Source organism: Neodiprion fabricii, chromosome 1 (genome assembly GCF_021155785.1).
Source record: "Neodiprion fabricii isolate iyNeoFabr1 chromosome 1, iyNeoFabr1.1, whole genome shotgun sequence".
Lineage (NCBI taxonomy): Eukaryota > Metazoa > Arthropoda > Insecta > Hymenoptera > Diprionidae > Neodiprion > Neodiprion fabricii.
In genome coordinates, this window is record NC_060239.1 from 12,320,038 (window position 1) to 12,336,920 (window position 16,883).

Below are 16,883 nucleotides of genomic sequence, written 5' to 3' on the forward strand. Positions count from 1 at the left end.
TGTCAAAATGTCAGGAAATATTCAACTCGTTACCGAATCAAGTATCCTGTTGAAATGGCGGCAATAAAATTGTTTTCTATAGCGGTTATATCAGTAGGTAAAGAAGGGATAGAATAGAGCAATAGTTGGTAAGGATGCAAAGGAACGGTAGATATTGAAGGAAAGAAGGAACAAGAATAATCAAGTGATAGGAAGCTCTGGAAGGAGAATGTTCTAGAGAGAGAAAAGGTAGAGAAAGATGAAGAGGAGAGACACTGGAGAGTCAGTCAAACGTTGAGTGAAAATAAAGATGATAAAAGAGATGAAGCGTCATATTTATTTTCAATACATCTGATCTTGATTTTTTTTAATTGATCGACGAACGTATGCGTTGATATAACATGAAAAATAGTACACGATCCGAATGGACAGTAAGTTAGTCATGTGCGCAAAATTTAGTCAATCGAACCGAGTTCTCATTTTTAACATCTCTCTATGGGACGACACAATAATTCCTGGTTTTCAATTACTTTTCTATTTAGTTCCCGATAATTGACAGCTTATGTTCTGCTAGAAGTCGAATTACGTTAGTTGAATATTAATTTATTACTTAAAATTTGGGTATCCAGATGGAGCAATTCTGATTCATTCTAGAAAAGCGATGTGCGCTCCTATCTAATTTGATGCCAGCTCTTTTTGATAAAAATAATCAGTGGCATATTGCAAGAAATCAAATGTCAATACGTACTTTAGTCTTTGAGATTTATACGACCACACAGTAAAATACTGACCAAAGCAGAATTTAGCCTCAATCGCCAGAAACTTATTACACTCCACTGTTTCACTTGATTTTATAGTTGTAGTTTTCAGTGTATTGTTTAATTTTTGCCTAAGCTATTTGGCCTCCAAAACAAGCTATAAATACAATGTGCTGTAAATACAACTACAACTTCTGATCAGGAACACAAAGTCATCTCGGTGGGTTAAAATCAAAACTTTACTTTCCTACATTTTCTGATAAGATCGACGCAAGTGTAGATCTTGACCGAAAACGGAACTTTGCAAGCAGAATTCTCTCGTGAAAATTCTAACTGGGGAGAGGAAAAATCGAGATTGAACACATTGATGGTAAATATTTGTAACGAGGTTCGTTCGTATCGTCTGATTTCTTCACTGACCTATGAGATGATGATAGGCTTTGTTATTTAAACGTTCGATTTGTTCTTCTCCCCGTAGCTTGAACTTCATATTGCCACATCACAATAGATACGTCGAAAAACTGCGCACAAGAGCTACCCTATAGTTCGCTGTATCGGTGTCTAGATTTACCCACAAATATTAATTCAGCAATATGATGAGAAGATTTAGTGGTAGATTTTGCTAATTATAAGATACATCGTGAGCTCAAGATTTACAATTTTCAGGGGTGAAAAAGAAGTGACAAAATTAATTTTGCACAACACCTGATTGAAAACTTCAATTTTCAGAACTCTTGAAGCATGCAATGAGTGTCGCGTTACCGAACAGTGCGGAAAAAGTATGCTGGCGCATGCGCACAACTAAATTGTCATATTTTCTACACAAAGGCTTTTTATGGCACGTGCGCCTTTTTGAATAACTTGATTTCACACGCTGACAGTGACACCTTCGTTGCTTCTTGGATGGAAATTTACATACAGGTGCTGCAGAAAATAGCGTGTCTCACAAAGTATAGTATAGATTTGTTTCTCATTTTTTTATATACGTTTTATATTTTGAATATTCTCCAGAGAGGAGAGACTGGTTGAGGAAAAAAAATTTCTATCACTTTTTTTAATGTTTAGAAAATTCATTCAGCATCTAGAGAATGCGTTCCCAAAGTTTTAAATCCGAAATTGAGTCCCAACATCAAAGTGCTCCGCGATTTCTGGCCAAGTAGACTTGCTGTTTCGATGTTTTAAGATTAGATGGCACCATTACTTGCGTGAAGTGACGCATAGAGCGAGGTTATTAATTGTGCGACAATGCCATGACTTTATATTACAGAGAAGTGCGATTTTAAACATATCATAATTCAAGTATGAACAGTGTTTAGATCGTTTGACCAGAGTGCTTCTCTAACTTCAATCGGGATGGGATGAGTGAGTGAGAGGGTGAATAAATAAATAACACGATTTCGCGGGAAAGACAAGACGCTTGCTTCGGCATAAAAACCCTCACGGTGCAGAGGGAAAAGCCGAAGCAAGACCAGTGTTTATTAACTGCAAATCAGATCATCATAAAACAGGATAATACAGTCGCTGGTGCGTTCCTTGTCAACTAGATTGAATGATCATTCAATAATCTTAAGCCAACTTATCTAAGTCTCCATGAGGAACCGTGCTCCGCAACTTCCACGCACTCGTGGAAGCAGGGAATGGGGAGCGTCATGGTGGCCCAATGCCGTGCAAACAGCGGTCCCGACGTCTCGGGAACCAACGCTGAAGTGCAATGACGCTTGCCCGGGAGACGGACACCCCTGGCCCAACCGGAGGGTGAACCACGTCTCCTCCGACCGTGTTAAACGGATAAATCTTAAATCTACGCGAGATGAAATAATCGACGCGCGTGTCTAAGGCAGACCTAACACGTCCTACCTATTCGAACGCTCGAGACTAACTAACTTGCGCTGCGCCCTCACCGGCCAAGCGAACGGACGTAACTGCCGATTCGAGTATCGGTCCACGAATTTCTGGCGTGGGCAATAAGTACGTAATTTGAATTACTATAACGATGAACTACTTGTCATGTGGAATAAGAAAGTAAATCTACTGTTGTGACTCTTTAGTCACCTTATACGTGGTAAATAGGTACATCATACGAATATAACGAAACTAAAGTATTTGTTGTTATAAATTTACAAACTAACATAATATTAATAAAGTGGCGCGAACAAACAATATTACTTTCCAAATTATTATTCCTTTTATCAAGTAACAGCTGATATGTAATATCGGAGTACAACGGAGTATAAAATAATAACTGAAGTAATACTATATTGATGAAATACTTACGAATGCAATTTATCAAGGTACGCCAGATTTTCAAAAATTGCAATTTTGTGTCATCGCTATTGCGAAAATTTAAAACGTGGTAAGATTAGTATAATCATATTAAGGAATTGGAAGAAAGATCGGGATCGGGTTTATATCTATTTTTACCACCGTTAAAGCCTTCTTTCCTATATTGCTACCATATTCATTTTCGCGGGTGGCTCTCTTAATAATACATTACGTGACAAGTGCGGGAAGTAGGTGATACCTGCACGAGTACGACGTTTGCCGCTCGAGCGAAGCGAAGATGGCAAGAAACACGAGTTATGTATACTATTTTTTGACACAAGTTGTGGTAAATTCGCGATAAGATCTGATAAAAGTGGTATTGGTACATAAATAAAAGCTAATATGACCTTTTGTAATCGATGTTAGTAACCCGAGCATCGCTTTTGCTTCTTAACACCACGTTTTTGTTTACGATATTAGTATTTTTCTATCGATTTTTTCTGAAAATGTTGGATCTGGAATGTGGAAAAAGTTTTAAAGGTGCAGCTTGCAAAAATAAACAAATTTTGAGGGTCCGCTTCTGGTTCGGAGCAGAACAGAAATTATAAAAAATTCAAATTTGAATATGTCAAATCACCAGTTTGCAATGGTAAACTTCAAGATCTATCGAGTTTTAGTCCATCTAGAGTCGTGCAAACATCATAAAAGAGCTCAAAAAAACTAATTAAATGTTTGTAAATGCTCTCAAAACTCGACTTTTTAGTAAAAATCCCTGAAACCCATAAAATCCGACGTACTTCATTGGTGTCTTTAACATCGTCTTTATCGCCCGTCAATTCGATGTCAGGATTCCGAGAAGACCGAAAAAACTGGTGAACACGGTTTTCGAGATCAGGATTAGCAGGAGTGACTTAGAGACATAAAAGTCGAGCAACTTTCTTTTTCTCGTAAACAATTAGGATGCAATAGGAACGGACCGAGTTTTAGACAGAGCACTTTCCATATACTTATCCAGGTATACTTGCTAAGAAAACTAATGAATCTACCACCTCCAATTAAGGTCATATTAAATATAATAAATAATCTTATTATCCGTCTTTTTTCCACACCGTGTCAACTGAATCCCTTACCACGTCCCTAGTTCCGTACAGTAACAATAAACTGTACGACACTTCTTATCCGATTCCCGAACCGACTCTTACATCCAATTTTTAAACCATTCACTTCAAAATCACCTCCCATCACCTTAATTCGTCATTTAATCGTTTCGAGTTTGACACGTGATCATTCTATACATGCACTAGGGGGGCTTTGCTGTAATTGTTTCGATTTATTACCGGCTCCTCAGTTTAGAATATTTACGGTTCGCTTGACACCCACCGCTGGTGATAGCGCCATTTCGGATTTTTCAATTTACTCAACTGTTAAACTTATTTTTACTCGATTACACTTTCCACAAAAGAGATCGTTTCATTGACCACTGAAATGACAAATCTGAGGTAGTTTCATGGACAAAATTTAAACTCGCCACAAATTTTTCTCTCTCTATTGGTTCGTACTTGATTTTCTCTTACAGAGTATACGTCAAAAAAAGATTTCCGTACCTGCAAAAATGAACCTAACTTTTACCGGAGTATTGTATCTTTCAATTCGATGATTTATTGTTAGTGACGATTTTTTTAGGTCTCGAAATGGAACTTGAACGAGAACATTAGATACGTTCGTCACTCGTTCGTAGGATGCAGAATTCAGCATTGCAATGGTTGCCTGAAAATAGAGTTACTTCGAAGACAGAAAATGTCTTCAAATTTAATTTTATTTAAACTTTGCATTGGTATTGAGTGATAAAAAAACTGTCAGCGTCTCAACCAGTCAATCGAATGAGGTGTAAAAAAACGAATAAAATTTTTCTTTCAGACTGATAGTTCGGAAGTTACATCTTGCTAAAATTAATTTTTACGTGTACAGAAATCTCGAAATCCATTTTTACTTATCGTTTTCCATGACTGCCTTGAAAAGTTACTCTCAACTCGGCAGAAGAAGTTCGTTGTGAAAATTTCATCTTTTATAATCTTTATTTTGGAAAGCACCGGACAGAAAAATTCAAGCTTAGATCTGTCACAGCCTGTTATTGTAAACTTTTACAAAAAAAATCATTACTAAAATATAAGACGCGGCTTCATTTGTTTACCAGGCTTACTTTCCAAACATGAAAACCATTTCGCACGAGCCACTATAACGCGCAGAATACTTGCTTACGTGAAATTCTATCTTTGCTTAGCCGCCTGGTCGACTCGTGACGCGAGATTTACTTGGTTGATTTATTGCTGTGGGTATAAAAAATGCGTAAAACACGTTGCTGCTTCTCTGCTCTGCCCCCCTATTCAATGACGCCACCATCGCCACTGCTGGTTTTTCCGCCTCCCGGACCAAAAAGGTTTTGTTTGAGCAGAACCAGGCTGCTCGATGTATTCCCGGCTAACGTCACGCCACTGCTCTTGCTGATGTATCACCCCGTTGAAATTGGGTGCTCTCGAGCGAATCTCCTTCACTAGTTGTCGCCTACGGAATGGAACGTCCACCAATTTCGAACCGGCCGTTTGGCTCACTCGGTACTGGCTCCCGCTTGTAAAGGTCGAGGAAAAACTCTATCGAATGACTGGAATTTATTTATCGATAATCGTAAATGTGTCTGAGCAGATTCGGGCTTCGCTGTATCCCTCGGACTTCTAACGAAAAAAACCAGCTCTGTTTCTGAATATGTGTTTCACCCGCAATATGTGTAGAAATTGCTAGGTGTACAGATGCTAGTCTCGGGTTTTCTTCGTTTTTAAATTCTCCGTGTAAAAGTTCTTTGTTATAATTCTTGCATTATTACATCGTACGTTCAAAGTGGATGAGGGTATTTTTCAACTGCATGCGACGTGACAAGCAACTTAAAATCCAGCTGCTCAGGTAGAAAACCTACAGCGCAGGAACTACGGAGTGCTATTTCTAAAAATCGAATTTCATCAGGTAAAGGACCTAGAAAGCCGAAACTATCAAACGCTAGTCCTGGAAATCGATGTCCACCACGTAGAAGGCCTAGAGCATAGGTTGCAGGAGATAGAGGACCTGGTGCTCAAAATTTGCGAAGCTCACTGCGCGTTTATTTCCGGACTGAGGAATTCGGCCAATTGATTTCCGTCGTCAAAACTTAATTTCTGGACCATTTCGAAACTAGCAATTCCCATCACACGGTCTTAATTTTCGTAACGCTTCACCTCACGCGGTCCTCATTTTCGTAACACTAGAAAATTGTTTCCCCCTCGGCAAAGAAGTTTCACTTCTAAAGTTTCTTGACGATAATGTAGTTCACTATTCCAAAGCCAAAATCCAGGCATTGAAATTATCACACAATTGTATTCTCTGGGAGATATTATCATTAGGGTTTACCGGAAATGTGCTAAAATTTTTGGTAAAATAGTGTCGACTTTGTCGGGAATACCTATTCTTAAACTCGAAATTCTTACTAGTGAACACGGAGAGTGCCTTAGGTGTATAATAAAGCGGACAAATATAAGTAATTCTTCGGGCTATTCAACCAATGAATTTCTGAACAACCTCGTATTTAAAGATTAATAACAAATTACTCCATTCAGTACAGGCGATAAAATACCCAGATTATTTTGAAATTTGTTTTTCTATTACTTTTGTGATAATGATTTCCCAAAGTTTACCTACCGGCTTCCGTTGCAACATGAGATCAAGAATTGATCACGGTCGCGCATATTTTAATTTGAAACGAATATCTGCAAATACTATTTTTGCGTGGAAAAGTCTCAGTTTGGAGATAAAAATGCACTGGCTTTAAATGAGCATGAGAAATTGATTTTCCGTATCAGACCCCTTTTTGCTGGCGATGAAAATATTAGTCGTGTCTTATAAGTACCTGCACAAATTACATACGAGTACCACTATATAATTTCGTCCCTTTATTGTAACTCCTTCGACTATTTTATTAATGTTTTTATCACGAACTGGTTTCTAACAGTCAATCGTGTATACCTACCTAGTTGTACACGTATTCATATAACATTATTTCTGCCGATGTGATTGAGATAAAGTTAAAATAACGTTGCTCAATTTGGCTGAAGCGAATTGCCTCAATTGAATTTGCACAGTTGTGGAGGACATACGGCGTCTATACAGCGATTCACGAAAATTTAAATCGGTGGTCATTGTAGAGTCGGAAAAGTTTCCAACGTGGAAGGCTTCCGTGATTCTATAGTAAAAAAAACGAGGATTGGAGGATGAGATATGGATATAAGTAATCAAAACACTCGATTGAGCCAAGAAAATTATTGCAATTTATTGGCTCGTAGGGGAAAAGTCGCTGAGACATAAAAACCCCGTATTATCTAGTAATAGTGTCGTGTCAAGAGTGTATGAGGTGTGAGTGCACGATCAATGGTTTTTTTTCGCATGAGGAAGGCTGCCGTGAGATTCAGATGCCTGAAGGCGTGATTCTACGGAGGTTTGATTGACTGGCGAGAACCCACTGTTTTTAATTGAAGAGGAGAGGAACAGAGACTCAACTGAGAGGATGGGAGTATGAGAATACCTAAGATGATCCGCGGCGATGTTATCGTTACCGTAAACTCGATCAGACTGAGCGTACGAGCCTCGATTCCCGGTTATTTATCGCTTTCGTCCAATAATCAGCGCCATCTTTCGCGTTTCACGACAATCGCTCATAAAATTGCCAGCGGCTTGCTGGTAGCGGTGGAGATTCCGGGTATCAGACGGGGTAGAAGACGCGCGCTGACATGGGATAGAAACAGTGGCGTAGCTATCATAGGGTCAGGTGGTGCAGTGCACCAGGGCCCTGGAGCTCAGGGGGCCCTCTAACCTCAGCTTTGACGGAGAAAAACTAAAAAGCATTTCGATGAATTGGCTTTTGATCAGCGATTTGAAAACCAGGAAGTCTTTAGAGTAACTATTTTCAACAATGTACTCGACCTAATAATAAATCAGTTAGATGCGCGTTTTATTGGTATGAGTGCAGTTTGTAAATCGTTCGACTTCCTGATGCCAAAAAATTTGCTTAGCTGGAATGAAACGATTTTACTCCAGAAATCTGATCAGTTTCAGAAGAAATATTGCGATATAATTGGACCCAATTTTTAGCTCCAATTTGTTAATGTTTATCATCTGATCCTCCCTCAATTGATGAAGACGTGGTCTATTCGCCAGCTTTGCAAAGTAAATTATAACGGAATTTGGCGTGTTCGAATGTGACCTTACGGAAGTGTATACAGCGATGCTTCTGTTTCATACAATTCCCGTTACTTCCGGGCAGCAGAAAGATCTTTCAGTAAACTGAAGATTATAAAAAATTATTTAAGAAACAGCATTCGACAAGATTGCCTCCGACATTTATCGTTAATTGCAATAGAAAATGAGGCGGCATCAAACTTGGATTTGAGTGAAATTATAGACGAATTCGCAAAAATTAAAGTGCGTAAGAGATTATAAATTGGGCGGCGAATTCTGTTAAAAATCGTTTTTTCCCTTAATTAATCTCATCTGTATAACAAATATTCTATATTGTCATGTGCGTCGTTGTTTATTTATTCCCCTTTTCTTCTATTAAACACATGGAGATTCTAATAGAGACGACGTATGGATTTAGCCTACTAGGGATAAGTTCAACTCACTGTTTCCTATTCTTATTCTTATCAATAATTTTGAAGGCCAATATAAGTTCAAACTACGCGGAAAGAGGGGAGGAAAAGGGCCCGATTCTTTCCCTATGCACCAGGGCCCTTGTCCCCCTAGCTACGCCACTGGATAGAAAAGGATAAGTTTGGTGTAAACAGTCATTTTATGGTCATAATACTATCCGATACTGCATTATCCATCTAGGTACATGTTACGGTAATATTATTTCTTTTCGATTTTACATAGCGACGGTTTATCGACTTGAGTTGCGCGACACAGAGGGAGTCGCTTGACGACGAATTCACCTCGTCCATTTTCCATTACGGAGAGCCCCATTAGGCCAGCAGTCTTTGAAGAAGGTTCCGAAAATTTATGGAAACACACTATACATGCATTATCAGCTAATTCGTATTTGCTTCTAAATTTTTGCAATTGACTGTACATCTAAATACCATATATTTTGAAGCAGTCAATTCGCCGTAGTTGTTTTCCGGCTCGAGAGAAAAGTGCTTTACATCTCCAGGCACTGGAATCTCTAGAAAATTCTAAGAGTCCCGTCATCTTTAATAGTTAAGTATAAAGTGGGATAAGACTGAAGAAAGTTACATGTTTCACAGAACTTCTGGCCCTAATCAGATTCAAAACTATCCGTAACTGACTTCACGTAATTATTCTCATGGATTTACTGCTTGGTAACAGTTTTCAGATCCACTATTGATTGTATATCGTTATATATATTCAAATCGTAAATTTAATCATCAATTAAATCAAATCATAGATTTATCGAGAAATTTCTAGGAATATTATTTGGTTATCTTAATTAGTTAATAGTTTGACTGCGAAACGACTGAAGTTATGCAGCCTGTACGGGAAAAATCTTATCTCGCTACCAGCGTAAGCTTTGCTTGGTGTCAGCGTGTCTCGCCCTATACATCTCGCCTGGACTCGAGCTAGTTTGAATTCCCGAAACTTACCACGAACTGCTACATCACATCCTCTGCTGGTAATAAAACATTCCTGCGACACTGCTGCTTCTCCTGGCATTTCGCCATCATGTACGGTATTCAACATTTCAACGCAGCGCTAACAATAAGTATTTTGCGATAATAGGCGGACAAATAGGCTTATTGTTAATTCAATTTTTCATACGATAGATACCTTAGTATATGTGTATGTTTTTCAATCGTGTTGGTAGAACACTTATCGATTTTTTCAACGTGATGTTTATGTTTGATTGAAAATTCTTCATTAAAATAACATTTTAGCATATAATTCATGAACTTGATTGAAAAATATCTTCGAATAATGCTATTTCGTGTGCCTAGAGGCAGCGTTGCTTAGTATCTAATTATCTTTCAGTGCTGCTTACTGTGATATTATAATTTATCACGAGCAGCTGAAACATTACTCGATAATTAAAAAATTCCCAACCAATAATATCGTCATGTTTAATAAATTCATAACTTACATAGGGTATACATAGAAGTGTAGTTACGTGTCATCTAAGACATACATTTTTAGAATGGATGTCTTTTACAATTCTTCCATCATTTGATGTGTATTCGGTGGATTCTCACGTCAGCAAATGCTACGTGGAAGCAACTAAACCTTTTAGCTGTACCTCTGCAGATTTTCTGTATATACTTGTTGAAACGTGAATTATATTCTATGTGTAAATCCATGTCCCATAACATACAGTAGATTCAGGCAGTTAGCTAGTATAGTTAGACACATATGAGTACCTCTAGACCTAAGCCTGATATCGTGTACCTAGTCATGGTTTAATAAATCCGTCCCACTTTCTTCTTCCGGTATAAGAAGAAGAGCTTGCAAAGTTTGCTCAAAGTATTCTCACAGATTATTGGTTAAAAAACAGCTCGAAGAAAGCCTCAAATATTTTGTTCCATTCTTTCAATTAGAATTGGACCAGTGAGTATGAAATTGAATACTTTAATTACTCGTATTATTAGGAGAACAATAATGCCGACGTACATCGTACTCACATGTAACGGATTCCCGCTTACATCAAATTTTTATCTCAAAATCTTGGAATTTGCTATTCATGTATTGTTAAAGTTCTCAGGTACACTTAACTCCATCATGGATTGAGACGAGGTGCGGAAAATTTGATCGAAAAGTAAAAATTAAATTGAATTAAACTGCAACGGTCTGTTTGCTTATAATCATTTATTCATGCTTCTCATTTCAAGTGAATATATATGCATATATATGTATATATGTATAATTATAACAGAATATATGATTTTTTATAGCAAAAAGGAATACTATATTACCGTCATATACTGCTAGTATCACTGTAGGTACATTCACAACAATCACTTGCGTTTTGTCTACAATAAGTAAAATTAAGTTTCTATGTTGTTGAGTGAATTGTGATATCTTTAAGCAAAAAATATGAGTGTTGTGCAACAGAGAACTTCCAGCCCTCAAGTTTGTTACCATCTTTGCGAATATAAATATTGATAAGAATTTAATAATGTAAATACCATAACCAGATCAGGCCTAAAAAACAGTAAACGGTTTCTTTCATTCTTACGTACTCACTGAATGAACTTCCCGAACGATGAAGATTACTTAACCCTAGTCACCTACACCTACGGAAACTTTCACGTTACTTACATGGGTCACCTAGACCCCAGCCAACCTTGGAACGTTATCACTGTACACAACATTACGTTACGACTTGAACAAAATTTTGAGACAAAATTTAACAATTCAGAAACAGACTTCAATCTTAGTTTTAGCAAAAGATGATCGAGGATATGGGAAAAAATTCTTAAAGCAAAAAAAGTAAAACAATATGCAATACATACATGGGGTCTCTAAGGTCCGAAATATTTTTCAATCATTCTTCATTTTACCTGCACAAACAAACATGATTCAATCACGCTGAATTTAAAACTGTACGTTAAAGTCGGTTCTGGAGTCAATTGGACCCGCGTAAGCGACTAGGGTTAACTTTACAGAGAGCAATTCGATCTCGAATTGCCTTCGTTATTTATTCATTTTTCTTCTACATTTCACAATATACTTTGCATATTTTACACAAGTACTCTTAAGTATCATTTAGTCATTAGCGATAACAAGCACCGCTTTTTAGCCCTCACTGCTACTACAGTCATATATATCTTAATCTTGATTACGTATTGTCGTTTCAATAAAGCACTGCGGTATACGTTTTTCGAATTGATTCATATTTAAGTACTGCGTATCGAATGGAAAGATCGTATTAAGAACTGGCTTGAAAAGCTTTTCACTCTACTCATTGATTAACATCACCCACTTCATATGATAAATCAATTAACCTGTAGGTACTCCTGGTCACACACTTCAACCCTACCGTAAATTTACAAAGATTTTCAACTAGCATAAAGTATCGAAATTTCTTACTGATTATCGTTACTCTTTTCGTAAGGCTTCACACTACAGTAGGATCGAGGAAAAGGCACTTGTGCTGATTGCGCGAACCACAAACCAACTACATGATGATAAGAAATAGGAAAGTAAGTGGAAACCATGATGGCAAAAAAAGGGTGAGCCACACTCCAGTGATGTATAATCTGTTGCCAAGTGTAACAGATTTTCATAAAACAAACTTTCGTACTGTTCTGAGCAAGTCTTATTGTTAACTATCTTATGAAATATTATTTCATCAAAAAGAGCCAATTCGAAAATACTCGAGTCATTCATCCGACGCGAATCCGTGCCACAACCGTCACAACCAGCTGTCACTCTAAAATTTTATTATAATTTTTGGTCACATTTTTTATTTCTACTTATACACCTATTCTTTGCGTAATGGTTTGAGAAAAAAGTGATTAAATGGCAACAGTTTTCACTGGCATAAATAATACGTATTTTACATAGCTTGATTAGGTAAAGGCTTAAATTTTTCTCGGAAAGCCTAGTTGTGTAATAATCAAGTGCCGCAATTCTACAGAAATTGTGAACTAATTGTAAAATGAAATTAGAATTTATAAATAACCGTTTCTCATCCCTGACAATTTAGAAATAAGCATATTCTACTCCTTCAACTCTTTAGTAAAAAATGTTTTGACAAAAGATTCTCAAAGCTTTTGTCATATTTTTCATTCGAATAAATCCTTCTCTCAAGAAACAGTCTTGAATACAAACAATTTGAGCAGTACGTCTACACACAAGTATAAGTACATATGTCGGTTTATAAATAATTCATAATCAATGAGTTTGTCCGAAGATCTCGACAATAATAAAATATGTGAAAAGATCTTCCTCTCTCATAAGTACAGACAGTGAAATTCAATCTAAATCAATTAGGACTTGGTAGGTGTTAGTGAAACAATGTTTTATGTGCCGAACCCATGGACAAACATTACGTGATTCAACTTTTACGGATATAAAAATAATAGCCTAGTCATCACACACATTACATGCATAAGTAGTATATCTGAGAGGTCTGGACACAGATTCCTCCTACCGACACAATTACCGACATCTTACCCAGACTCGAACCCTTCCCCGCGGTGACGTCATCGCAGAGAAGGGTTTGAATCTGGGTCAAATGTTGGTAAGTGTGTCGGTAATAGGAATCTGTATCTATAACTCTCACAGCTATACTAGTTGTATATTTATCGTTGAATAATATTACTATGATATAATCAAACGAAAAATCAATTTATATTATTCAATTCAGAATTGTGCCTTTAAGTTTGAAAGGTTGCCAAACCCCAGAACGGTTGAAGTGCGTAATATCCCAATTGCTGGAAAATCAAGTATTTGGTAAGAAATTTCGTTCCGAGCAATTTAGCACCATAGTGACAATGAAGGTTTGATGTTGAAACGACTAATGGCGAGGAAGCATGACAATTCAAAGTAGTTGAAAGATATGCTAGAGTGTGGGTAATGCATATTTTATATCTAATATGAATGTGCATGAACGAATACATGGGGAAATGAAAATCGAAGCTTTGATTAATAGACGCCGAAGACTCACAAGGTTATCGTGCATATGTAAAATATTCCTACCCTATATGAATATGACAAAATTCTCTCAGTAAGACTTTTCTCTTGGGGATAATTTATTATAGAGTGTATACCGGAAAAATTCCGTGAATGCGACTACTCAACACCAGTCACTAGGCGATCGAAACTACATCTAGAATAATGGTTAATTCTCGCTCACGTCGAAAGCTGATATTTTTTTCGAGTAAGTTTTTCAACCTACGACTACATTCCAAACTATTTTTGTTTTTGCACTTGCTGGGTTGACCACTTACTTATCAAAAATTTTATAGAATTATCACTTGTCAACTTATGACATTATTTTAATTAAAGATGACTCGTTCTATGGAAAAAATTACCAAAATATATTACATAAATTTTTATCTGAACGGTTCAAATTGTAATAATCGACATCGTACTTGAATAAAAAATGAAAAAAAGGTCGAAAGTATCAAAAAAAAAAAATCAAATTCATACAAATTTTTGACTTTTTTGTAAACATTCTTCTAATTCACCGCAGATAATTAGAATTGAAATTGTTGAAAATGAATTTATTTCACATATTTGTAAACTCGGTATGCAACAGTCAGTTTCGTTTCAGCGGATGCATATTAAAACATTGATAATAAATCGAGAAAAATTCCTGCCATATTGAATCAAGGATGAAAATGTTTTTTTTTTTTTTAGTTCTTCGAAATTTACAATACATGATTAGTCAAACCAGTATACGCAAAAAAAAAAAAACGTTCTGAATTATAGTTTCATGTTGAAAAAAGTGACTTAAAATTTGTTTTCATTTTAATAGTTTTATCTTGAATGAGAATTGCTCATACTTAAGAATACAAAATGTAATTTCAGTTGCCTATCTGCCGGCGTTGAGCAGCGAAATTCACGGAATTTTCCGGTATATTTAATGGCTACGATGATTGAGACTACATTAATAATCTTGACGGATTATAAAATTAATTCATTTGGAAATCAGTGTAGTGTCGTTGGTACGAAGAATTGTAACATTTTAAACAAAAATAATGACAGTGATATTCCTTTAAAAATAAGTAGGTTGATCGTTTACTCAAACAAATTGAACACCAGTTAAAACTCACCTTCAGCTCGGCACTTCTTCTTTCTGGGCGCTTACTTTATATTTGTTATTCTGCCATTGTACAAAGCGTTTCAGCCGATTATTGTACTGCAGAAATATGTATGTGCGATGAACGTTTGCGGCATAGAGAGAAGGCGCAAGGTTGACGGTTGAAGGTGACGGGTCGAGGGTTGAGATTTAAGGGAAAAGTCACAAGTTCTACTCTAGCGCGGCTTCTTGAAGAGCGTGTAAGTGGGCGTAAAGGCCATCTGCCGCGATCAGATCTTCGTGGGTTCCCATTTCAGCGACAGTTCCCTTTTCCAAAACGCAAATTACGTCTGCATTTTGAATAGTAGCGAGTCGATGAGCGATGGTGATGCATGTCCGGCCTTCCATTGCTTTGTCCAGAGCAGCTTGTACAATCTGGAAAACGAGAGAACGACCGTTTTTGAGTTCAGCGGACTAACAGTAATATAAAGCTCAGAAAGTTTCAAGGATTTGTTTTCTTCATCGAGCCCCTTGATCGTGAGTAATGCATTATGATCGGGTTTATGGATTCACCAAAACGTACAGTACGGTCAAAGAGGTGCGAGGATGGAAATATCATGCAAGGAAGGTACGAAAGTGCAAGTGAAGTTCATCGAGTTAAATTTACTTGAAACAATATTTCCTTACTATGAAAAACGTTTAAAAACCATAAGCTTCAGGTACAGTAGCATAATTATTGATGAATGAAGAGATTGCAGCATTGAATCTTTCCTACAACGAAGAAATTGCATTGTTTCAACGATTTTAATAAACTAGGATTCATTTTGATAGTAAATCAATTCTCGAAAAATCTGCAGTGTCATATTTTCTATTTGGCTTTTCGGTTTTCGGATCGAAAAAACATGATGAGTGAAACCATTGCAAGTAATAAATAGTAAACTTCTACCTTAATGAAAAACTCCAACGTTATACGAAATCTTATTTCGTAAATTTTTAGAGAATTCATTTACGAACAAAATGAGCCTTAGTTCATGAAAATTGGCCGACCGATGCGATTTTTTGATTGCCAAACTTATCATCAAGGTCATCGGTAATTTTGCTATTATAGCTATAATTTAGGGTTTTTATATTTTTTTTTTTTTCCACTAAGGAAATAGTGTTCCAACTCGATTACTGTCAGTTGCACTTTTGGACCTTGTCATATCATATTTAAGTATATTTCATATTTCATATTTCACGATTTCTTAGAATTCATGCCATTTCTTTATTTATGCGTTAAATAAAAATGTATTTGAGTGGTTTGTGAAAAGCAACAATTCGCGGTCAGTTTTTTTATGGTCCTTTACGGAGAAGACGGATATCTGACTGACAAAATTACAATTATGATTGAAAAAATATTGTCCATGCAAATAATTTTTATCTTTGTGAGTAGTTTTGCTTAAATCAAGAATGATGATAAATATTTAGATTTATAGGTGTAGAATGTTCGTGAGAATATAAATCTTAAGATAATCAACCATGATTCAAACAAATGACGGTGAACTAAACGTTGAGTAAATCCATGCCCAGGACTTGAATATTTTAAACTATTTACAGCACATCGTGATACGAGAATAAGTTACATAGCAAAGCAGTATGCAGTCGGGAATTGATATTGAAAAAAAAAAATCATTGACATATTATACGCGTTGATAATCTTGGTCGTTACGAATTGTTCGCGTAATTTTTTTTAATATTTAAATCAAAAGTGCTGCAGCATTAAAAACGTCAATAATGACCAACACCGTCCGGCCACTGCAGCTATAATAAAAATACGAAGCTCCGCAGCTTGATTCTTTATTGCCAACGTAACCGATTAGTTCGAGAAAAGAGCCGTCTCAGAATCACTGATCCCAAGTATATCGTACTGGTTACCATTTGAAACTATTGTATAGGACTAAGTATATTCGTATGTAGCAGCATCAATACGGTAGGTGTATGTTTATGTGTACATATTCCCTTACATATTTCATTCTGAGGCATACCTTAGATAAAATGGCGCGTGGAAAAGCAGTTTCCTTAGCAGGTTTTGATTGCTTTAGGCAAATGCGTCGCGAAAGAAAAAACATACA

General features: G+C 36.6%; 1 protein-coding gene across 15 annotated transcripts in view; it reads right to left on the reverse strand.

Annotated features, from left to right (window-relative positions):
- Window positions 1-10,139: 10,139 nt before the first annotated feature.
- Window positions 10,140-16,883, reverse strand: part of LOC124179953 (multidrug resistance protein homolog 49) — a 96,918-nt gene continuing 90,174 nt past the window's right edge. For 14 of the 15 annotated variants that reach the window (XM_046564927.1, XM_046564848.1, XM_046564894.1 and 11 more), the window contains one exon: window positions 14,391-15,207. In XM_046564927.1, the coding sequence (XP_046420883.1) occupies window positions 15,004-15,207 (204 nt within the window). In that variant the 3' untranslated portion in view covers window positions 14,391-15,003. Of the gene's footprint in view, window positions 13,463-14,390; window positions 15,208-16,883 lie in introns of those variants that run through there. The other variant, XR_006870180.1, reaches the window with a different exon arrangement.